Below are 26,118 nucleotides of genomic sequence, written 5' to 3'. Positions count from 1 at the left end.
AGAAGGATGCAAGAACAGAGGATGTGTTTATAATTGAGATTATCCCACAGAGTCCCAAATTGCACCCTATTTCTTATATAGTGCACCCATAGGGCTCTGTTCAAAGGTAGTACATTATATAGGGAATATGGTGCCATTTTGGACACAGTCATACACTACATGACCAAAAGTATGTGGACAACCTGCTTATCGAACATCTCATTCCAAAATCATGAACATTAATATTGGGTTGGTCTCCCTTTGCTGCCATAACAGCCTCCACTCTTCTGGGAAGGCTTTCCATTAGATGTTGGAACATTGCTGCGGGGACCTACATCCATTCAGCCACGAGCATTAGTGAGGTAGGGCACTGTTGTTGGGCGATTAGGCCTGGCTCACAGTCTGCGTTCTAATTTATCCCAAAGGTGTCCGATGGAGTTTAGATCAGGACTCTGTGCAGGCCAGTCAAGTTCTTCCACACCGATCTTAACAAACCATTTCTGTATGGACCTCGCTTTGTGCACGGGGGCATTGTCGTGCTGAAACAGGAAAGGGCCTTCCCCAAATTGTTGCCACAAAGTTGGAAGCACAGAATTGTCTACAATATCATTGCTGCTCCAGAGTCCAATAGCAGTGAGTTTTCCACCACTCTAGCCGATGCTTGGCATTGCCCATGGTGGTCTTAGCTTTGTGTGCGCCTGCTCGGCCATGGAAACCCATTTCATGAAGCTCCCGATGAACAGTTCTTGTGCCGAGGTTGCTTCCAGAAGCAGTTTGGAATTCGGTAAGGAGTGTTGCAACCGATCATCACTCGGCGGTCCTGTTCTGTAAGCGTGTGTGGCCTACCACTTTGCGGCTGAGCCGTTGTTGCTCCTAGATGTTTCCACTTCACAATAACAGCCCTTACAGTTGTCCGTGGCAGCTTTAGCAGGGCAAACATTTGCCCAACTGACTTATTGGAATGGTGGCATCATATGACGGTGCCATATTGAAAGTCACAGAGCTTTTCAGTAAGTCCATTCTACTGCCAATGTTTTTCTATGGAGATTGCATGGCTGTGTGCTCGATTTTATACACCTGTCGGCAATGGGTGTGACTGAAATAGCCGAATCCACAAATTTGAAGGGGTGTCCACATACTTTTACGTTTATATAGTGTAGTCGTGTAAATCGTCATGAAGACGCGGATTAACTTGTCTGTCTCTCTCTCTCTCTCTCTCTCGCTCATGGGCGCACACACACACGTTCTTTCACACACACTCTTAAGTTGATTGAATGCTATTAGCACGCACCTGCTAACTAGCTAGCCATTTCACATCAGACACACACACACACACGAACATCTTTTCTCTGATAGACTGATTATTTACAGATTATTGCTGATGAGACTTACTCTAGACCTGCACTCTCTCTCTCTCTCTCTCGTTGATTTCTTCTGTTTTCTCTGATGGACTGATTGGTCTCCAGTCTCCCCCCCCCCCTCGCTGTCTCTAGCTTGCTGCAACGTCATAACAGCTGGACCATAACTGCTGAGAAGTTTACATTTTCTTATTCAATATCTTTTGAGATACTGGTATTAATGTTACTGGTACTTATGCATTTTTATTTCAAGCCAATACATATATTCTGTATGAGTACACCGCCTTGCATTGTGCTTATCTGTGGTAAGGAAACAGCGATTTTGATCAATTCTCTCTCTCCTTCTCTCAGGGTGGGCCCACCCGGCACGCCTTCGGAGACAGGGCAGGATGGTGAGGAAAACCCAGCGTCTCTGGCCGAGAGCTGCTTCAGAGAGCTGCTGGGAAGAGCTGCCTACGGCAACATGAACAACGCCGTCCGCCCTGTACTAGTGTAAGTACTAGTTTTACCAGGCTGTACAGACTTCACATCAGAGGCTGGTGGGTGGCTATATAGGAGGATGGTCTCGTCCACCAGCGATCACTGCCACACGCACAGACACACATTGACTCTGACTGGGGTGGTCTCATTATGTCTAGACACGTAGTGTAGGCGGCGGCAAGGGACAAGGTCATTTTAAGATTGATGTCGAATATGGCAAACAACATGCAAGGTGCATTCCAAATAGCAACCGCATCTTCCTTTTTCACTATTGGGTTGAAAACAGGAATCATAGCTGGTCTCTCTTGAAAAATATATCTTTAATATCAATTAGATTTGATTGATGCCTATCTATTGATCCAATACCTACTGAGGTGAAGTTCTACCAACCAAGACTAATAGTCTGACTGCATCCAAGTAACACGGTCACCCACTCTCACAGACCTCTGTGACTGAATCTAATTCACACTTTCTCATTGGCTGCGGTTCCCTCCACTGAGCAGAAGCTCAAACATTACCCAGTTACTGTCTGAATGGCGTGGGGGGAATGAGATGGCGGTCATTTTAGCCGAGGAGTCATTATCAGTCTCAAATCCACAGCCTCACAGGGTCCTGTCTGGGGGAGCTGGAATGATATTTCTTCTCTCTGTAACACACGCACATACACACTTCTCTCTCTTCTCTCCCTATCACTCTTTCTCTCGCTTTCTCTTAAATCACTCACCCACACCTTGCAGTGGAGTGTGCAGAGCTTTCTGCTGGGCTCGGGAAGTTGTTTTTAACCCCCTGTGCTTTGCTAATTCAAATCCAGTTGGTTTTGCAGGAGGTGGTGGCAGATTGAAAAAAGTGTTGCCAAGTGTTGCTTCATTACACTCGTTGTTGTTGTTATTATTGTCATCATCAAGGTGCTGTTATTATTGCAAGTTAGTTGAAGAAGCAGTGCCATTATGGTGTTGTTGTTGGTCCTGTTGAAAAATGGTATGTATTCACAAGGAACCAAACAGGCCAAAATGAGGAACATACCTGAATTTGTCCAATGAGAAACACTTGCTTACATGTAAATTGTTTTAATGCTGTGTGCATTATTGAATACAGCCCTGGGGATGGCCTGTTTTACCTAGTGTTTTGGTTTCCACCCATTCAGATTCAGTTCATTGACAGTTATTGTTGGCATCTGGAACAATGTCCGTGCAGGAGGAGCGTCTAGGTCGAGGAGGTCGAGGAGCGTCTAGGTACCACTCGAATACAGCATCATGTTCATTTGTTTGAGTTTCAAAGCATTGCCGTAATGAACATGACCCAGTGCTATAGATGGCATACAATTGCGGAAAGATAGAATAACATTGTTGCAAATTGTTGTATTTTCGTAACTATTTCTTGTTCTGAATTGTTGATTAAGGGCTTGTAAGCATTTCACGCATGTGACAAATACAATTTGATTTGATGTATACTCTCCCTAATCCTCTAGTGTTAGAAAACACCTCTGTTTCATTCAAGTTCAAGATTACCCAGGGTATTACTTAGGTGTCCTGATGTTTTTTTTGCAGATAATTGCTTCTCTGCAGTCTTTTTACTTTACGCTTCCGATGACCAATCAGGTGAGGAGCAGATGTTTGCTTGAAAATATTCCGTTCATGAAGCATAGCATGTCATTAGTTCCAGGCAAGCACAACCAAAAAATATGTAGGAACAGTGACGATTTATATCATGTAAATCTTGGTGGGGCAAAAAATGATAATTTAGATGCATGCCAGCAATGCCACTACACAACACAACACTAAACAATTCATTAATTGCACTATGATGGTGCCAAACACTAAACAGTACATTCATTGCACTATGACGGTGCCAAACAGTGCCGACAAACTGTTAGTCCCAACAGCAGTCCCAACACCTCACCACTACTACACCTGGCTGTCAGCGACGCCTTGTCTGCCAGCAACACAGTTCATTCAGCCTAATTTACTGCCTTTGAAAAAACATAGCTGATATGGCTGACTTGCATAAACAAATGTGGTTTCTACTGACAATTGATATGTGCAAACGATGGCATAAGGGGACGTTGAGCGGATTAATATAATTATTATTATTTTTTTTAACCTTTATTTAATTAGGCAAGTCAGTTAAGAACAAATTCTTATTTACTATGACGGCCAAATCCGGACGATGCTGGACCAATTGTGCGCCGCCCTATGGTACTCCCAATCAAGGCCGGATGTGATACAGCCTGGATTTGAACCAGGGACTGTAGTGATGTCTCTTGCACTGAGATGCAGTGCCTTAGACTGCTGCGCCACTCAGGAGCCAAAGACAATGAGCGAACTAGGATGGACGTAGTCAATTTAACTGTTTGTTCAGCACTTTTGAAATGTACAGCGACAGAATTCAGAACATGGGCCGTTCTTACAGTATTCTCCCTGTACACCAAGTCAGAATTGTAGGATAAAGGGGGCATATAAGCAGCCAATGACAATATTCAATGTTGACAGTTCTCTGAAACAGGCTATAGGTTAAATGTGCACCACCAAGTTAGAACAGTAGGCTAAGTTATGAGGGGAAAAGGGAGCAAATTATTAGGGTGAGGCACATGGGCTAGTAACAAATTACTACACAACACACACTTAGTATTACTTTATTAGCTACAGTACACATATCTCCCTGTCATACTACATAATTTATGCAGCAGCATACAATACCTTTTTGGACTCACCTTGTTGTGCTGTGCAGAGATTGTTGGTGTTGATGGTGGGTAAAGAGATATTTGCACAGCGTTTGCTTGTGCTGCTAGCTAGCTATGAACAGACAGTGCATTCGGAAAGTATTCAGACCCCTTCCTTTTTTCCACATTTTGTTATGTTACAGCCTTATTTGAAATATTGATACAATTATATTTTTTCCTCATGAATTTACACACTAAACTCCATAATGGCAAAGAAAAAACGTTTTAATAAAAAACAGATACCATATTTACATAAGTATTCAGACACTTTGCTATGAGACTCGAAATTGAGCTCAGGTGCATCCTGTTTACATTGATGTTTATATATACAGTATCAGTCAAACGTTTGTACACACCTACTCATTCCAAGGTTTTTCTTTATTTTTACTATTTTCTGAATTGTAGAATAATAGTGAAGACATCAAAACTATGAAATAACATGTATGGAATCATGTAGTAACCAAAAAAGTGTGACTCAAATAAAAATGTATTTAATAAATCCAAATGCAGTCGCAAAATCCATCACGTGCTATGATGAAACTAGCTCTCATGAGGACCGCCACAGGAAAGGAAGACCCAGAGTTACCTCTGCTACAGAGGATAAGTTCATTAGAGTTAACTGCACCTCAGATTGCAACCCAAATAAATGCTTCATAGAGTTCAAGTAACAGACACATCTCAACATCAACTGTTCAGAGGAGACTGCGTGAATCAGGCCTTCATGGTCGAATTGCTGCAAAGAAATCACTACTAAAGGACACCGATAAGAAGAGTTTTGCCTGGGCCAAGAAACACAAGCAATGGACATTAGACCGGTGGATATCTGTCCTTTGGTCTGAGTCCAAATTTGAGATTTTTGATTCCAACCGCTGTGTCTTTGTGAGGCGCGGAGTAGGTGAACGGACGATCACCCGCATTTGTGGTTCTCACCGTGAAGCAAGGAAGAAGAGGTGTGGTGGTGGGGGGGGGGGGGTGCTTTGCTGGTGACATTTGTCTGTGATTTATTTAGAATTCAAGGCACACTTAACCAGCATGGCTACCACAGCATTCTGCGGTTAGTGGGACTGTCATTTGTTTTTCAACAGGACAATGGCTCAACACACCTCCAGGCTGTGTAAGGGCTGTTTGACCAAGAAGGAGAGTGATGGAGTGCTGCATCAGATTACCTGGCCTCCACAATCATCCGACCTCAACCCAATTAAGATGGTTTGGGATGAGTTGGACCTCAGAGTGAAGGAAAGCAGCCAACAAGTTTTCAGCATATGTGAGAACTCCTTCAAGACTTTTGGAAAAGCATTCCTCATGAAGCTGTCATCAAGAGTGGCTACTTTGAAGAATCTAAAATATATTTTGAATTGTTTAACACTTTTTTTTGGTTACTACATGATTCCATTTGTGTCGTTTCATAGTTTGGATGTCTCCACTATTATTATACAATGTAGAAAATAGTCAAGCGTACAGAAAAACCCTTGAATGAGTAAGTGTGTCCAAACATTTGACTGGCACTGTATATAGATGTATCTAGTTTTAGAAAAAGATCACACCACCTCCATTCCCTCATCACAAGTCAAGATTCAGCTGCTCTTCTTCCCCGCCTCCACTTTTACAAAGAGGAGAGACATGCACACACATTTGTGTGATATTTTAATGAATCGCCTGTCAATGTAATTGACTTGTTAGATGCTTTTTATGTGGGGATTTGTATCTGTATACCAGACCAGGGAGTTTGAGTTGGTACATTCAGCTACAGTGACTATAGGAGTCGATTGGAATTCAGGACCTTTTTTTACACTTGAAGCACAGGGCTAGAGGTTATGGGTTTATTTCTGGACATGACAAGAGCCTTTGACTATTCACCCCCAGGGCCTTTCGGCTGCTCTACTCAAATCGTTTCTACGTTGGCTCCCGTGGTGTCGGACCTGATTCCAGGTCAAAGGCTTACCATGGGCCGTCCGCCAGCAAGGGTCAACTAGAGCCATGTCGCCACCGCACACACACACACTCACACACACACACACACACACACACACACACACACAAGGGTTTCCTTTTGCAGGTAAATTGCGTCCTTTGGCCCAGATGTATTTATTTTTTGCAGATAAATACAGTTGTTACTGGCCAAATTGTCTGGGAGAAATACCAGTTGATGTTGCTCCAAGTTCAAAGGAAAATATACATAATAATCTAGTAAATCCTCAAGCTGCTTGGAAATTAGTGTGTGTGTGTTTCTAATTTTACTCACACAAAAGACGCAAGATCTTCATAAGGGACTTCAGCGAAGTGTATACCAACTGAACAAAATTTACGAAGATTGTGTTGATTATCCCTGTTCCCAGTGTGCCTGCCGAGAGGGAATTCTTTCTACAGAACAGTAAAGACGGCCTCAAGATCACGCCTTCTTGAGGACAACGTAACGAGGCTGATGCTCATTGCAAGCTGTTACAAGGAGCTGGACAATTTTGATCTCCCAACAACAGCAGCTCAATTTGAGCAGGCCAATTTGAGCAGGACAAGTAAATTAGAGGCAAATGATTGTTCTTCAGGCCCAGTCCTAGCAGTTTTGCTGCGTCCTAACCAGGATCAACATATGCCGCCCCTTTGACATGTATTGTATATAGATTTGGAATGGATTGATAGACGTGTAGAGTAATGATGTGTATCATGCGCAATTGGTGCATTTCAGTAGCACTTGGAAAGGAAACATCGTTGCCAACTATTCACATTGGAGAGTTACCATTTTGCAATTACTGCCTATCGTAGGAAAAATAGTTTTTAACAATAAGCCACGTATATCACATATGCCAAGAGTCACGACCCCACAATAGTTGAAATTACAATAAACATAACATTTATTAACCTCATCCAGTAGAACTGTGCTTTCATAAATGCCTCGGGACTCGTTTCACAGAAGCATTGTAAATAAGCTTTCTTTCAATGAACCAGCCTTAACGAATTTTGTTTACATATAGAATTTGATTGTCCAACATCAGTTTTATAATTTCTTCATTTTGTGGCCGCCTTGTCGTCTTTCCACTGCTGTGCTGCTGAATGGGTAGTGGGGTGGGACGGGCCGGTCGTAGATAGAAGGGATCCATATTTTGTCAAATTAACATCAAAAGTAGATATTTTTTATCCTCACCTGCTGCTTAAGTTTTCCTAACCTGCTGTGACTGGTGTAGATTGCCTCTGCGATGTGTGTTGATCGGCGTACATATGACCAAAGTATCCGGGTTTGTGTTAATCTTTTATTCTGATAAAGAAACAAACACCAACTCTTCTCTTCAACATGGATACAGTAAACAGGGTTAAGAATAACAATTGTCTCGTTAGACTTTATATCACTATGGGTCTGGGCTAGCCAACTTTCATGCATAAATCTCACAATGTACTGGTAGGAGACCATAATATTACGTCAGTGGAAATGTACACTACATTTCTGTGTTTTAACATAACGGGTTGATTAGTACATTAAATGTGACAATTATTCAGTAACCTAACTCTTCCACATGGATACAGTAGACGGGGAACAGTAATAAAACATCACTTCTAAATATAATATTTGTATAATATAATTTGCGAACAACCTGTATGAAAATGGTTATTAATAAATAATCAAACAGAGCTGTTTTCAAGTACAATCTAGGAATCTCATTTAATATAGCCTAGGCATGAACATTTTAATTAGGCCTAATAAATAACAAAACATGGCTGTCTACAAACACCAAGGCTGGCTAGTCATGGCTAGAAGAGATCCAGCTTTTGTCAAATCCACGTCAGATTTTACTTTCATGTTGTCTAATTACACAAAATCTGAATAGGTCCCATGCCTGATATGACTGACTGTACATTACTTTTTGTTGTTACTAGTGCCCTTTTTAATGTTGCACACTTCCTTCTCCTTCTGCATCCATCCTCAAACATCATGCCCCCCTGTACTGTGTAGGCAACCTGTTCTTCTAGGCTAAATTAGTATTTCAATTTTGTTATGATTTTAATTTATGATTTATATACTGAACCAAAATATAAACGCAACAAGCATCAATTTCAAAGATTTTACTGAGTTACAGTTCAGTCAATTGAAATAATTAAATGATGCCCTAATCTATGGATTTCACAATGGGAATACAGCTCCCGAGTGGTGCAGTGGTCTAAGGCACTGCATCTCAGTGCTAGAGGCGTCACTACAGACCCTGGTTCGATCCCCGGCTGTATCACAACCGGCCATGATCAGGAGTCCCATAAGGTGGTGCACAATTGGCCCAGCATCGTCCGGGTTAGGGTAGAGTTTGGCCCGGGGTAGGCCTTCATTGTAAAATAAGAATTTGTTCTTAACTGACTTGCTTTGACAATTAAAGGTAAAATAAAAAGTATAATAAAGATATGCATCTGTTGGTCACAGATACCAAAAGATAGTGGCGTGGATCAGGTGTGACCACCATTTGCCTCATGCAGTGCAACATATCTCCTTCGCATAGAGTTGATCAGGCTGTTGATTGTGGCCTGTGGAATGTTGTCCTACTCCTCATCAGAGGCTGTGCGAAGTTGCTGGATATTGGCGGGAACCGGAATACGCTGTCATACACAACGATCCGGAACATCCCAACTATGCTCAGAGTGACATCTGGTAAGTATGCAGGCAATGGAAGAACTGGGAAAATTTCATCTTCGCGGAATTGTGTACAGGTCCTTGAGTCATACATTATCATGCTGAAACATGAGGTGATGGCGGCGGATAAATGGCACGACAATGGGCCTCAGGAGCTCGTCACGGTAAATTTGCTATTGATAAAATGAAATTGTGTCCATAGCTTATGCCTGCCCATACATAACCCCACCCCCACCATGGGGCACATAGTTCACGACATTCATATCAGCAAACCACCTGCCCACACGACGCCATACACATGGTCTGCGGTTGTGAGGCCAGGTGCACGTACTGCCAAATGTTGTAAAACAACGTTGAAGGTGGCTTATAATAGAGACATTCACATTCAAATCTCTGGCAACAGCTCTGGCGGACATTCCTGCAGTCAGCATGCCAATTGCACGCTCCCTCAAAAATTTAGACATCTGTCGGCGTTGTGACAAAACTGCACATTTTAATCGCCTTTTGTCCCCAGCACAAGATAAACCTGTGTATTGATAATGCTGATCAGCTTCTTAATATGCCAGACCTGTCAGGTGGATGGATTATCTTAGTAAAGGAGAAATGCTTAATAACAGGGATGTAAACTAATTTGTGCGCAATATCTGAGAGAAATAAGTTCCTCTGTCCAGTGTCTGTGTTCTTTTGCCCATCTTAATCTTTTATTTTTATTGGCCAGTCTGAGATATGGCTTTTTCTTTGCAACTCTGCCTAGAAGGCCAGCATCTCGATGTCGCCTCTTCACTGTTGACGTTGAGACTGGTGTTTTGCTGGTACTATTTAATGAAGCTGCCAGTTGAGGACTTGTAAGGCGTCTGTTTCTCAAACTAGACACTAATGTACTTGTCCTCTTGCTCAGTTGTGCACCAGGGCCTCCCGCTCCTCTTTCTATTCTGGTTAGCGCCAGTTTGCGCTGTTCTGTGAAGGAAGTAGTACACAGTGTTGTACGATATCTTCAGTGTCTTGGCAATTTCTCACATGGAATCCCTTAATTTCTCAGAACAAGAATAGACTGACGAGTTTCAGAAGAAAGTTATTTGTTTCTGGCTGCCCAACCCTGGAGATCTACCGTCCTGTGGGTTTTCAGTCCAACCCTAATTTAACACACACAACAGTTTTCAGATGTGGTAACTTAATTGCAAAGGGTTTTCTTATGATCAATTGGCTTTTTAAAGTGATAAACTTGGATTAGCTAACACAACATACCATTGGATCACAGGAATGGTGGTTGCTAATAATGGGCCTCTGTACACCTTTGTAGCTATTCCATAAAAAATCAGCCATTTCCAGCTACAATAGTCATTTACAACATCAACAATGTCTACACTGTATTTCTGATCAATTTTATGTTATTTTAATGGCTTTTATTTCACAAAACAAGGACATTTCTAAGTGACCTCGAACTTTTGAACGGTAGTGTAGGTATGTCTGTTTATTTCACAAAATATCTCGCAATGTGAATATTTCGATTTTTTTTAAAAGTCAGACACCATTTTAATCAGGATGATCTCCTCTTTCTAATTATGTAAGGCTGGGAAGCGTACTCTGCTGTAATCAATCACTCGACCAGAAATAGTCCGATTTTGCCATTTTTTTCCTAATTCCTCGTTATGTTATGCAGACGAGCACACTCCGCACCATCGAGTTTTTATTTTTCAGCTTTGTCCTAAAAACAGATTGTTGTGGTAAAATAAAAAGGTGTAAATTTTTTTGGTGTCATTTAGGGAAAATGGAATTCTAAGGACCATTCCAGTCAGAAGAGGCTCGAAGGGTCGTTTAAATGAATTTGCTATGACTAGTCTTCCAGCTCAACCAATGTTCTTTGGCCATTTTTAAACCTTGGATGAACTTTGACTCATTCTGTTGTCCAGCCTAACAAGCATGCATTGGCAGGAAAGCTGCAGATGGGTGAGCAGGCTACTATTCCCCATCGTTTATCAGTGCAATTTTGACAGCCAACTACAGTATTTGCTGAAAAAAATTGAGAGGGTTTATCTACTCTTACCTCATTAGATTTTACCTTCCCTTGCTCTGGTTAACATTAGTTGTTGATCTTAGGGAGGAGAGATAGCCTGCTTGTTCATGGTTGTTTGATAAATTTGACTGTAAAGTTCCCAAATATAAGGACTCCTGTGGTATTTACATATTTGCAGAAATACATTCCGATGTACAGTATTTTATGGCTTTTGGTGAATGCTTTCTAATGCTCTAAAGTCACGTTGTTGCTACTGCCTGTAAACACACATTCAGTTCAAAGATGGCAGACCTGTGTGGCAAATGGCTTATTTGCATATTGGCCTACTGTAGCTCTGATCTGCTATGGCGCACTGGTCTGTGTAGACTCCGGTCCTGGACAAGACTAACATGGTTTTATTTGCTGCAGTGTCTATTAATTGTCGAAACTCGTGGCTGGGTAGGGGGTAAAAAAACAGTAGGTTTTATCCAATAAAATAACTGTTAAAGACCTAGTCAATAACAAATGGAAGCAAAGCAAACTGACAGATTTATATTTTTTATTACCTTGGCATCTGTAGCTATTGAGATGTAAGGACAGGTATGATTTAGCTGCAATATCCATTGCCCGTGTCTGTGAGAGAAACAGCTTTCGGGCGTCGGCTCTAATGCAGTTAACACTTCTGATTCAGCGAAAATGTTCTGAGCGAAATCGTAACACTTATTGCTATTTGTTTTGGATTGGACTAGTGGATGAGACAAAAGGCTATACGGTTTAAATTGCGCTTGCAATGCGATGTCCCAACTATATAGTTAAACAGAACAATTTCAGTATGTACACCGTGTACAAAACAGACTGGCCAGGTGAAAGCGATGATGGGTGTGTGTCAAGAATGGTCCACCACGCAAAGGACATCCAGCCGACTTGGCACGACTGTGAGAAGCATTGGAGTCATCATGGGCCAGCATCCCTGTGGAACGCTTTCGACACATTGTAGGGTCCATGCCCTGGCGAATTGAGGCTGTTCTGAGGGCAAAAGGAAGGTGTTCTTAATGTTTTGTACACTGTGTATATCTATGTATTATATATCTATTTGGTCCCATCAGCCTATGTAGAAAGAGGCAACCTAAGATTGGTTCAGTACATTTCAATTCAACTGAAATTCAGTCTATATGTGTACCAGTCAATTCACTCTTTAACTGAGTTCAACTGCGCACAAATGACTTGTCATGGAATATATTGCAAGTCACACGGCTGAGTTATACTAGGGTGGTGTTCAGTAGGGCCCACCATAACATACATAATGTTTTTAAATGGTAAGTGAAGCCTTTCGTATTGTACAAGTCCAGGTAGTCCCTATCTGTCTCGTTTTCTTCTATTTGGTGCCTAATGAACATGACCCAGGCAACCCTTTTGTCTTGTGTTGCTACAGAAACTGACACCATTACTCAAGACTTCCCAACTCTACAACAGACCCAGGAGAGAAAAATGAGAGAAATGCATCTTGAAGTCAGGTCTAAAAATAGCAGGGGTTAGAGGAGGGTGGGTGGGGGGGGGGGGGTTGAAGAGGAAGAGGGGTTTGCTGGGTTGGCTAGGGTTGGATTGACGTCACCGTGACGACGGTAGGCCCATTATGACACAGTGAGCCTCCTCTCTCTCTGCTCCAGCTCACCAGATGGCTGGTTTTCCCCCATGCCTCTGAGTAGGGAGAGATGGAGGGCAGCGGGAGAGATGGAGGGCAGCGGGAGAGATGGAGGGCAGCGGGAGAGATGGAGGGCAGCGGGAGAGATGGAGGGCAGCGGGACAGCGAGGCAGGCAGCGGGAGAGCGAGGCAGGCAGAGGGAGGTGGAGGGCGGAAATGGATAGCGAGGGTAAGGCTGAGGGAGACGGCCAGAGAGCAAGGCGGGTAGAGAAGGCCAGAGAGGAAGGGGGAGCCGGTGAGGGGGAGAGACGGCCAGTGAAGGGGAGATACGGCCAGTGAGGCGGAGCCAGTAAGAGGCAGAGATGGCCAGATAGCAAGGGGGGGAGAGCCAGCCAGTGAGAGGGGGAGCCGCCCCAGTGAGAGGGGGAGCCGCCCCAGTGAGAGGGGGAGCCGCCCCAGTGAGACTGAAAAAGAGAGCCACCAACTGGTGGTAGACTCAGAAAGAGGTGCCGGTTTTTATATATAGGTACAATCGGCCTGCATCCTTGTGTTAACCTTTCTGATCTCCCCATCCCGGATCCGGGTTCGTGAATACAGACTCAAGCTCATTACCATAACGCAACGTTAACTATTCATGAAAATCGCAAATGAAATGAAATAAATATGCTAGCTCTCAAGCTTAGCCTTTTGTTAACAACACTGTCATCTCAGATTTTCAAAATATGCTTCTCAACCATTGCAAAACAAGCATTTGTGTAACAGTATTGATGGCTAACGTAGCATTTAGCATTAGCATTCAGCTGGCAACATTTACACAAAAAAACAGAAAAGCATTCAAAAAAATAATTTACCTTTGAAGAACTTCAGATGTTTTCAATGAGGAGACTCTCAGATAGCAAATGTTCAGTTTTTCCTGAAAGATTATTTGTTTAGGACAAATCGCTCCGTTTTCTGCGTCACGTTTAGCTATGAAAAAACCCCTGTATCCAGGATTGTGTAAATCTATCAGCAAGCTCATTAGCATAACACAACGTTAACTATTTATGAAAATCGCAAATGAAATGAAATAAATATGCCATCTCTCAAGCTTAGCCTTTTGTAAACAACACTGTCATCTCAGATTTTCAAAATATGCTTCTCAACCATAGGAAAACAATAATTTGTGTAAAAGTAGCTAGCTAGAGTTAGCATTTCGCGTTAGCATTTAGCGTTAGCATTAGCGTTAGCATCCAGCACGCAACATTAACAAAAACATAAAAGCCTTCAAATAAAATCATTTACCTTTGAAGAACTTCTGATGTTTTCAATGAGGATACTCTCAGTTAGATAGCAGATGCTCAGTTTTTCCAAAAAGATTCCTTGTGTATTAGAAATAGCTCCGTTTTATACATCACATTTGGCTACCAAAAAAAATCCATAAATTCAGTCCTCAAAACGCAAACTTTTTTCCAAATTAACTCCATAATATCGACTGAAAACATGGCAAACGTTGTTTAGAATCAATCATCAAGGTGTTTTTCACATATCTCTTCATTGATACATCGTTCTTGGACACATGCTTTCTCCCCTGAATCAAATGGTAAAGTAGAAGCAGCTGGCAATTGCGCTCCGAATTCGACGCAGGACACCAGGCGGACACTTGGAAAATGTAGTCTCTTATGGTCAATCTTCCAATGATATGCCTACAAATACGTCACAATGCTGCTAAGACCTTGGGCGAACGACAGAAAGTGTAGGCTCATTCATTGCGCAATCACAGCCATATAAGGAGAGAATGGAAAACAGAGCTTCAGAAATTCTGCTAATTCCTGGGTGATGCATCATCTTGGTTTCGCCTGTAGAATGAGTTCTGGGGCACTTACAGACAAAATCTTTGCAGATTCTGAAACTTCAGAGTGTTTTCTTTCCAAAACAAAGAATATGCATAGTCGAGCATCTTTTCGTGACAAAATATCGCGCTTAAAACGGGAACGTTTTTTATCCAAAAATGAAATAGCGCCCCTAGAGCTCTAACAGGTTAAAAGGGTGAATGACCAGTAGGAGAAGATTACAGTCCACACAGGTTTATTACCACAAACAGGCACACACACACACACGATAATAGGATGTAGACTGATGGAATAGTTTTCTTTAATGGACAGATGAAACGGAATATACACTATATCTACAATGATATGTGGACAGCCTTTCAAATTAGTGGATTCGGCTTTTTCAGCCAAACATGGCTGACAGGAATATATAATCGAGCACACAGCCATGCAATCTCCATAGACAAACACTGGCAGTAGAATGGTCTTAATTTAGAGCTCATTGACTTTTTCCTTTTTTTGTTTGTACTTTTACCCCTTTTTCTCCCCAATTGGTAGTCAATTCAAATGTTATTTGTCACATACACATGGTTAGCAGATGTTAATGCGAGTGTAGCAAAATGCTTGTGCATCTAGTTCCGACAATGCAGTAATAACCAACGAGTAATCTAACCTAACAATTTCACAACAGCTACCTTATACACACAAGTGTAAAGGGATGAAGAATATGTACATAAAGATAGATGAATGAGTGATGGTACAGAACGTCATAGGCAAGATGCAGTAGATGGTATCGAGTACAGTATATACAGTGCCTTGCGAAAGTATTCGGCCCCCTTGAACTTTGCGACCTTTTGCCACATTTCAGGCTTCAAACATAAAGATATAAAACTGGATTTTTTTGTGAAGAATCAACAACAAGTGGGATAAAATCATGAAGTGGAACGACATTTATTGGATATTTCAAACTTTTTTAACAAATCAAAAACTGAAAAATTGGGCGTGCAAATTATTCAGCCCCTTTACTTTCAGTGCAGCAAACTCTCTCAAGAAGTTCAGTGAGGATCTCTGAATGATCCAATGTTGACCTAAATGACTAATGATGATAAATACAATCCACCTGTGTGTAATCAAGTCTCTGTATAAATGCACCTGCACTGTGATAGTCTCAGCGGTCCGTTAAAAGCGCAGAGAGCATCATGAAGAACAAGGAACACACCAGGCAGGTCCGAGATACTGTTGTGAAGAAGTTTAAAGCCGGATTTGGATACAAAAAGATTTCCCAAGCTTTAAACATCCCAAGGAGCACTGTGCAAGCGATAATATTGAAATGGAAGAAGTATCAGACCACTGCAAATCTACCAAGACCTGGCCGTCCCTCTAAACTTTCAGCTCATACAAGGAGAAGACTGATCAGAGATGCAGCCAAGAAGCCCATGATCACTCTGGATGAACTACAGAGATCTACAGCTGAGGTGGGAGACTCTGTCCATAGGACAACTATCAGTCGTATATTGCACAAATCTGGCCTTTTATGGAAGAGTGGCAAGAAGAAAGCCATTTCTTAAAGATATCCATAAAAAGTGTTGTGTAAAGTTTGCCACAAGCCACCTGGGAGACACACCAAACATGTGGAAGCAGGTGCTCTGGTCAGATGAAACCAAAATGGAACTTTTTGGCAACAATGCAAAACGTTATGTGTGGCGTAAAAGCAACACAGCTGAACACACCATCCCCACTATCAAACATGTTGGTGGCAGCATCATGGTTTGGGCCTGCTTTTCTTCAGCAGGGACAGGGAAGATGGTTAAAATTGATGGGAAGATGGATGGAGCCAAATACAGGACCATTCTGGAAGAAAACCTGATGGAGTCTGCAAAAGACCTGAGACTGGGACGGAGATTTGTCTTCCAACAAGACAATGATCCAAAACATAAAACAAAATCTACAATGGAATGGTTCAAAAATAAACATATCCAGGTGTTAGAATGGCCAAGTCAAAGTCCAGACCTGAATCCAATCGAGAATCTGTGGAAAGAACTGAAAACTGCTGTTCACAAATGCTCTCCATCCAACCTCACTGAGCTCGAGCTGTTTTGCAAGGAGGAATGGGAAAAAATGTCAGTCTCTCGATGTGCAAAACTGATAGAGACATACCCCAAGCGACTTACAGCTGTAATCGCAGCAAAAGGTGGCGCTACAAAGTATTAACTTAAGGAGGCTGAATAATTTTGCACGCCCAATTTTTCGAGGTCGAGCACAAAGGTCGAGCACCATGCGTCCCCCGAAAAACGACCCTGCCAAGCCGCAATGCTTCTTGACATACATTTAAAATCCAAGATGTCGGCGCAGTAGGACGTGTATATCTGTCTTTGTCTTATCCCGTGTCTTAACCCTTGTAAATAGCCAGTCTTTTTTTGTATATATACAGTATATCTTAATCTCACTTCTTAATCTCACTGCTTCTCTCCACCATATCACCGGATACCTGCCTCTCTGGAACATTACACTGGATCAAGACTCCTAGCTAGCTGCCAGCTAGCCTCCTTTTCCAATTGGCCTGGACCCTTTTATTGTCGACCGGAGCCCCTACCGGTCCATCACGACTGGACTGCCGATGTGATCTCCCGATGTCGTCTCAACAGGCTATTCTGTAACCATCTACTAGCCCCGGCCCGTTAAGCTTTTTCTGAATGCTTTGTCCCCTCCTCGCCCAGTGTAGTAGTGAATACCGTACAGCACCCTGTCTCACCTATTGCTACTCTTTTGACACTATGACCACTCGGCTACACAGCTGATGCCCCATGGACTGTTTCAATAACACAGTACCTCATTTTGTTTACCTGTCGGCCCCAGCCTCAAACTCAGGTCCTGTATGTACCTAACTGACCCGCTCTGCCCTTTCTTCGCCATTTACCCGTTGCCTTAGCTCTCCTGATCAACACCTGTGATTGCTTTATGCCTCTCTCTAATGTCAATATGCATTGTCTACTGCTGTCTTGGCTAGTGTTTATTGTTTTATTTAAATGTAGAGCCCTCAGTCCCGCTAAAATTGCCTTAGATAGCTCTTTGGTCCTGCCCCACAAACATGCGGAGACCTCACCTATGTGAATTGATGCTTCCAGAGGTGAAACCTCTCATCATCACGCAACGCATAAGTTTACCTCCGCTGTACTCACATCCTACCATACGATTGTCTGTACATTATGCCTTGAACCCAGAAATCTGCTCCTTTTATTCTCTGTCCCCAACACACTAGACGACCAGTTCTTATAGCCTTTAGCCGTACCCTTATCCTACTCCTCCTCTGTTCCTCTGGTGATGTAGAGGTTAACCCAGGCCCTGTAGCCCCCATTTTCTCTCCTATTCCCCAGGCGCTATCATTTGTTGACTTCTTTAACCGTAAAAGCCTTGGTTTCATGCATGTTAACATCAGAAGCCTCCTCCCTAAGTTTTTTTTTCTTCACTGCTTTACTACACTCCGCCAGCCCAGATGTCCTAGCCGTGTCTGAATCTTGGCATAGGAAGGCCACCAAACAGTTTGAGCTTCTACTTTTAAAAATCCACCTTTCCAGAAATATGTCTCTCACTGTTGTCGCTTGTTAGACTCCCCTCAGCCCCCAGCTGCACCCTGGACACCATATGTGAATTAATATCCCCCCATTTATCTTCAGAGTTTGTACTGTTAGGTGACATAAACTGGGATATGCTTAAAACCTCTTCAGTCTACCCCCTACTTTTTCGAACATTCTGTTAAAAATCGCGCAACATTTCAGCGTCCTGCTACTCATGCCAGGAATACAGTATATGCATATGATTAGTATGTGTGGATAGAAAACACTCTGAAGTTTCTAAAACTGGTTAAATAATGTCTGTGACTATAACAGAACGTGAACAGCAAGCGAAATCCCAAGAAAAACCTGGTCAAAAAAACCACAAAAGTATTAATCCGCCAGTCTCTGAATTGTTTATTGCAAGCAAAAATATATAGCCAGGAGCTTGCAGTTCCTACAACTTCCACACGATGTCGCCAAAAACGTCATTTTCATTGACAAAAATCCTTTGTGTAATGACAAATAGATCCTTCATTTCGTCCAGCATACAGCAATCGATTTTGGAAGAGAGACAAAGGACAACGTTTTCTTGAGTAGCTGCTATTGAATACAGATCGCCCAGTGATCAATTTGATCGCTTATTAACGTTTACAAATACCTAAAGTTGGGTTACAAAAGTAGGTTGAAGTGTTTTGTCAAAGAATATAGGCAACTTATATAATTTTAAAAAATGACGTTGCGTGTTGGAAGGGAGCTTTTTTCCTGAACCAGACAGGCTATACAAATGGATATTTTGGGCATACATGGACGGATTTAATCGGGAAAAAGACCCAATTGTAATGTTTATGGAACATATAGGAGTGCCAACAAAGAATATCATCAAAGGTAATGAATGTTTTATATTTTATTTCTGCGTTTTGTGTAGCGCCGGCTACGCTAATTATTTTGTTTACGTCCCCTTCAGGTATATTGGGGTGTTCCATGCTATCAGATAATAGCTTCTCATGCTTTCGCCGAAAAGCATTTTAAAAATCTGACTTGTTGGCTAGATTCACAACGAGTGTAGCTTTAATTCAATACCCTGCATGTGTGTTTTAATGAACGTTTGAGTTTTAACGAGTACATTTAGCATTTAGCGTAGCGCATTTGCATTTCCAGGTGTCTAGATGAGACATCTGCGTCTCAGGTAGGAGCAAGAGGTTTTAACATCCTTGCTGTTTTACAATCTAAACTAGATGCCCTCAATCTCACCCAAATTATCATGGAACCTACCAGGTACAACCCCAAATCCGTAAACTCGAGCACCCTCATAGATATCATCCTGACCAACCTGCTCTCTAAATACACCTCTGCTGTCTTCAACCAGGATCTCAGCAATCACTGCCTCATTGCCTGCATCTGTAATGAGTCCGCGGTCAAATGACCACCCCTCATCACAGTCAAATGCTCTCTAAAAAAGATTCAGCGAGCAGGCTTTTCTAATCGACCTGGCCCGGGTTTCCTGGAAAGATATTGACCTCATTCCGTCAGTAGAGGATGCCTGGTTATTCTTTGAAAGTGCTTTCCTCACCATCTTAAATAAGCATGCCCCATTAAAAAAATGTAGAACCAGGAACAGATATAGCCCTTGGTTCACTCCAGACCTGACTTCCCTTGACCAGCACAAAAACATCCTGTGGCGTACTGCATTAGCATCGAATAGCCCCCACAATATGCAACTTTTCAGGGAAGTTCTGAATCAATATACACAGGCAGTTTGAAAAAGCTAGCCTTTACTTTCCTAACAGAAATGTGCATCCTGTAGCACAAACTCAAAAACGTTCTGGGACACTGTAACGTCCATGGAGAATAAGAGCACCTTCTACCAGCTGCCCACTGCACTGAGGCTAGGAAACACTGTCACCACCAATAAATCTATGAAAATCATTTTCAATAAGCAGTTTTCTACGGCTGGCCATGCTTTCCACCTGGCTACCCCTACCCCGGTCAACAGCTCTGCACCCCCAACTTGCACAAGCCTCCCCATTCCTCCTTCACCCAAATCCATGTTCCTTCACCCAAATTCCTCCTTCACCCAAATCCATGTTCTGAAAGAGCTGCAAAATCTGGACCCCTACAAATCAGCTGGGCCAGACAATCTGGACCCTCTCTTTCTAAAATTATTCACCGCAATTGTTGCAACCCCTATTACTAGCCTGTTCAACCTGTCTTTCATATCGTCTGAGATCCCCAAAGATTGGAATGCTGCCGTGGTCATCCCCCTCTTCAAAGGGGGAGACACTCTAGACCCAAACTGTTATAGACATATCTATCCTACCCTGCCTTTGTAAGGTCTTCGAAAGCCAAGTTAACAAACAGATCACCGACCATTTTGAATCCCACCGTACCTTCTCCACTATGCAATCTGGTTTCCGAGCTACTTCTCAGAGTTCAGTGTGTTAAATCGGAGGGCCTGTTGCCGAACTTCTGGCAGTCTCTAAGGGGGTGCCACAGTGTTCAATTCTAGGGCCTACTCTTTTATCTGTATACATCAATGATGTTGCTCTTGCGGCTGGATATTCTCTGAACCACCTCTACGCAGATGACACCATTCTGTATACTTCTGATGCTTCTTTGGACACTGTTAACTAACCTCCAGACAAGCTTCAATGCCATACCTTCCGTGGTCTCCAACTGCTCTTAAATGCAAGTAAAACTACATGCATGCTCTTCAAACAATCACTGCCCGCCCCTGCCCGCCGGCCTAGCATCACTACTCTGGACAGTTCTGACTTAGAATATGTGGACAACTACAAATACCTAGGGGTATTTAGACTGTAAACTCTACTTCCAGACTCATATTGAGCATCTCCAATCCAAAATTAAATCTATAATTGGCTTCCTATTTCTCAACAAAGCATCCCTTCACTCATGCTGCCAAACATATCCTCGTAAAAATGACTATCCTACCGATCCTTGACTTCGGCGATGTCATTTACAAAATAGCCTCCAACACTCTACTCAGCAAATTGGATGCAGTCTATCACAGTGCCACCCGTTTCGTCACCAAAGCCCCATATACGTTACCCACACATACAACCTGTATGCTGTCGTTGGCTGGCCTTTGCTTCATAGTCGTCTCCAAACCCACTGGCTCGAGGTCATCTACAGTTGATGTCGGAAGTTCACATGCACCTAATCCAATTCTTGACGTTCTTGACACAATTCTTGACATTTAAAAATTCCCTGTCTTAGGTCAGTTAGGATCACCATTTTATTTTAAGAATGTGAAATGTCAGAATAATAGTAAAGAGAGAGATTTATTTAATATTTTCTTTCTTTCATCACATTCCCAGTGGGTCAGAAGTTTACATACACTAAGTTGACTACTGGGCCTTTAAACAGCTTGGAAAATTCCAGGACATCATGTCATGGCTTTAGACATTTCTGATAGGCTAATTGACATCATTTGAGTCAATGATCTGTCGATCATGCCTGCTAAATTCAGTTCATCAATGTTGTTGAGAATTTAGCATATCTTTTGTAGTTCTCGATGGCTAACATTCAAAAACGGCGCGGTAGGAAGGACTGTCAACACATACTGAACAGCTCACGTTATAGACAGAAGCATGATACAATACAAGTAATTTATTATCATAAAACCTGAGCAGATTTAGCTTGTGTTCACATACTAAAATATGCCTAGGATGTCAAACAATCAACAATATGGTTCTGTCCCAATTTGCTTAATTTCATTGGTGTGTATTTTTTTGTTTATCTTAGAGCAATAAGACTATGGACATCACATTGTCTGAGCTGAGCTGGTTGAAGAGGACTAAGTAGTTTGTTGACAGTGCTGAGCTAGTGGTTGAAACCCTCATCATTGACCAAAATAGGCAGATCATTAAATGGATCCAGGAGAACATGCCAGATACAAAGTATCGCTTCATATTTGGCTAAATGTAAGAAATACATTTTTTTTATGGTCATGATGTAACTGGGTAGGATTATTCTACTCATCTATGTGTACATTTGTATTATATGTTCATATTCTTCTGTGATTAGCTCTACGCAAGACAAGCACTGTGGTAGAACTCCATTAGCAACTATCTCTACTGGTCATGTGCAATGTCTCCTGAAGAAAGCAGGGAAATGATTGTGCCAAAATGGAATGTTGGACTGTACCACATACAGAACCAACACACCAACCTACCGATGCCACTCATGCCTTTGTGTCCTCATGCACCACTGCAAGCAGAGGAACGGACAAAGGACTGGCTGAAACCAAGTAAGTGTCCATATCCTGCATGTAGTACATTTGTTTTTGCAGAAAAGCCCATTTTAAAATATAATGGTTATTTCTCTTTTTATATGTAGTGGGGTTGGAGAAGATTCTACATGGGGCCTTGATCCTGAAGGACATCTTCCAAATATCCACACTGACGACCAGCCATCCGGGCTAGAGGCATACCACTCTCTGATGCTGCACTTCGTGCCAAAGCACACCGCCTTCTCCTACAATGGAATGCATGCAGAGCTTAAAAATAAGAATTGTTCTAACTGCTGAAATTGTCATTATTGTAGTCAAGTGTATCACAGCCATTTCTATTGGTTGCCTCTCAAATGTCGCCAACCCGTCAAATGTATCCTGTGTTTTTTTTATCTGGGGGGGGGGGGTTAGATCATACCTTGCAGCCTTGCATTACAATGAGAACAGTGGATGTATGCAGGCAGTGAGAAAAGACAACCTGCTCAAGTACTCCCCCTCTGTCCCAAATGCCAAGAAGGGCCAGCGTCACCCGGGTTAGGGTTTGGCCGTCATTGTAAATAATAATTTGTTCTTAACTGACTTGCCCTGTTACGTAAATGTTAAATACAAAAATAAAGGGTTGACAATTCGGCCAGAGAAGACCAAACCCACCAACAGTAAGAGTTCTTTATATTCTACGCTACCAAAATAGTGAAAGCTGTGGTTTATCCCAGGATCCTGGAATCACCTCCACAACTCTCTAGCCAGTTTCAGCGTCCCACGAAGGACCAGTGATGGAGTACACAACCGTTCAAAGTTTGGGGCCACTTAGAAATCTCCTTGTTTTTAAAAGAAAAGCAAAAAAACCAATGTCCTTTATAATAACATAAAATTGATCAGACAGTGTAGACATTGTTAATGTTGTAAATGACTATTGTAGCTGGAAACGGCAGATGTTTTTAAAAATTGAATATCTACATAGGCGCACAGAGGCCCATTATCAGCAACCATCCCTCCTGTGTTCCAATGTCACGTTGTGTTAGCCTTTTACAATGATAAACTTGGATTAGCTAACCGATCATTAGAAAACCCTTTTGAAATGATGTTAGCACAGCTGAAAACTGTTGTTCTGATTAAAGAAGCAATACAACTGGCCTTCTTTAGACTAGTTGAGTATCTGGAGCATCAGCATTTGTCGGTTCGATTACAGGCTCAAAATGGCCAGAAACAAATAACTTTCTTCTGAAACTCGTCAGTCTATTCTTGTTCTGAGAAATGAAGGCTATTCCATGTGAGAAATTGCCAAGAAACTGAAGATGTTGTACAACGCTGTGTACTACTCCCTTCACAGAACAGCGCATAATGGCTCTAAGTCCTCAATAGGCAGCTTCATTAAATAGTACCCGCAAAACACCAGTCTCAACGTCAACAGTGAAGAGGTGACTCCGGGATGCTGGCCTTCAAGACAGAGTTGCAAAGAAAAAGCCGTATCTCAGGCTGGCCAATAAAAATAAAAGATTAAGATGAGCAAAATAACACAGACACTGGACAGAGGAACTCTGCCTAGAAGGCCAGCCTCCCGGAGTCGCCTCTTCACTGTTGACATTGATACTGGTGTTTTGTGATCCACATTTTTTCATGGGGCAGAGAGAAAATGTAGCATTCTTAAAGCTAATATCATGCAATTCTACACATTTTTGTGGGGTTGGGACCTGCAGCATGTATTGACTCTGTTCTTAGTCCGGATCCGGCCCGTGGTCCACCTGTTCAGTATGGGGCAAATAGGCCATACAATTGGTACAGTTCATTGAGCATTAGTCTTCCGAGCTTTGTGAGTAGCCATCTTGATAGGGGCCAGGAGGTGACCAGGACGTGTTGACGTCACTGGTCGGCCATATTAGGTGAGGCCCATAGAAAGTATTGGGAGCGATTTTTATGGCATGAATAGCTAAGACACTTAACCTACACCAAAGGGCCATGTTTTTCTCTGTATAACATGACAATCCTCTGTGGTTATCAGTGTAATTGTAGCGTGACACTGAGTGTAAAGGAGACTGAAGCTCCAGCAGCAGTGTAGTATACAGTAGGACCTCAAAGATGTAAACCTAAGTTACAGACTGACCAATCGACCGAATAGATGCAGTTGAACTGGGTCTTTAGATAACACGGAATTTCAAACAACCTCCATTCCTGACGTGTTCATATCTCTGAGATTCCAGGGATTTATGTGCCTGTGTCTTTATCCTCGTCCACCCAAAACGTCTACGGATTCAGCTGTCTCTGATGTGAATTTGCTATTTTATTTCTTCCCTTCACACCCCTTTCATCTCTCTCTTCTCTCCTCTCCTCTCTCATCCCTTTAATTTCTCATTTTTACACTTATGTCTCACTGAGGAAAACAAAAACAAAGCAGAAAAGCAAACCCAGTCTATGCAGTCTGTTTGATGGCCAAACACTAGCAAACTCTCCCTCACTCCCTTTTCCTCCGGATGCCCACTCTCTCTCTCTCTCGCTCCCCCCCAAACTAGCATACTATTTAGAATGAAGCAACGTATTGGGGCGATGTATTCGAAGTGGTACAATAGTACGTACACTGGAATGTAGCTCATAGGGCTCTGTTCAGGAGGGTGAAACATTACACATATAAGCATGACATAACATAGAACATTAGGAAAGTATCCCAAGCCCTGCAATAGACCCCCTGTCCAGGGGGTGTACTTGGACAGCAAGCTGCCTCACACTACAGAAACAGAAGATTGGGCAGGAACCTATGAGCCATTTTGACTCAAATAAGGCCATAATAAAAGTTGTAGTGCCTGAAATATATGAATGCATTTTTCATGTAATGTATCGTGTTAATCTATTCTCAACAACTTAGTTTGTTGTCCCATTTGTTATGTGCAGTACTATAATGTCATTGAAATGTGTTTCCTTTGTGTTCTTCCCTCTCCAGTCATCTGGACAACCACCGGCTGTGGGAGCCCAACGAGTTTGCTGTTTCCTGTTTCCGGATCATCATGTACTCCATACAGGTGGGTTCTCCAGTCATAGCATTTTAGTTTATTGTGAAACACTTAACCTATTGGGAGACACTTAAATAGTATCTTAATTGGTTAGTTAAATTTGTTGACGTTTTACCTCATTGTCTACTTAGTGTGGTGTCGAATTTGGATTGTGGCTCTCTTGCTTTACTTTACAGTTGTTAGTTAAAACTCCCTTCATTGTCCCCCTCAATGGAATCAGAATCTGTCTCTGTCTGTTCGTACGTTAGTCTCACGTGATCTTAGACACCACTCCCCAGTGGGATCGGTGAGAGCACTCGAGCAAATTGGAGGTGTGTCTGTATTCAGGTAGTTCTGCATGAGAGCGAACTTCCTGAAGGAGAAGGGAAGTGTTGGGTTTGGTTCACTCTTCTGCATGTTATTGGTTTTTGAATTGTGAGAACAAGCTATTCCCAAAAACTCTGACTAGATTATACACACACACATACATACACACACACACATGGATATGTTAGCCTACTGCAGTATTAAAGCTTCAATAACTACATTTCACAACAGCAACACTCATATTAAACCCATATTAAACACACCAACTTACCTCAATCTTCGTAGTGCACATACAGTATATCATATACCCACACCTCTTGGTTCATATACATCCCTCACTCACTTATTCACTTACAGACAGAGACACTATCCTCGTCTAACCCAAGGGACACCCCTAGATCTCTCACTCCCCCCTCAGATGT

The 26,118-nt window shown here is 42.3% G+C and overlaps 1 protein-coding gene across 3 annotated transcripts in view; it reads left to right on the top strand.

The window, feature by feature from the left end:
- Positions 1-26,118, top strand: part of efr3a (EFR3 homolog A (S. cerevisiae)) — a 251,567-nt gene that overhangs the window by 141,525 nt on the left and 83,924 nt on the right. For all 3 annotated transcript variants that reach the window (XM_021612602.2, XM_021612601.2, XM_021612600.2), the window contains 2 exons: positions 1,689-1,829; positions 25,321-25,399. In XM_021612602.2, the coding sequence (XP_021468277.1) occupies positions 1,689-1,829; positions 25,321-25,399 (220 nt within the window). The remainder of the gene's footprint in view (positions 1-1,688; positions 1,830-25,320; positions 25,400-26,118) is intronic.

The sequence above is a fragment of the Oncorhynchus mykiss genome, chromosome 8 (genome assembly GCF_013265735.2).
Source record: "Oncorhynchus mykiss isolate Arlee chromosome 8, USDA_OmykA_1.1, whole genome shotgun sequence".
Classification (NCBI taxonomy): Eukaryota; Metazoa; Chordata; class Actinopteri; order Salmoniformes; family Salmonidae; genus Oncorhynchus; species Oncorhynchus mykiss.
Note: the sequence above shows the minus strand (reverse complement) of the source record. Positions and strands in the feature narration are given on the sequence as shown.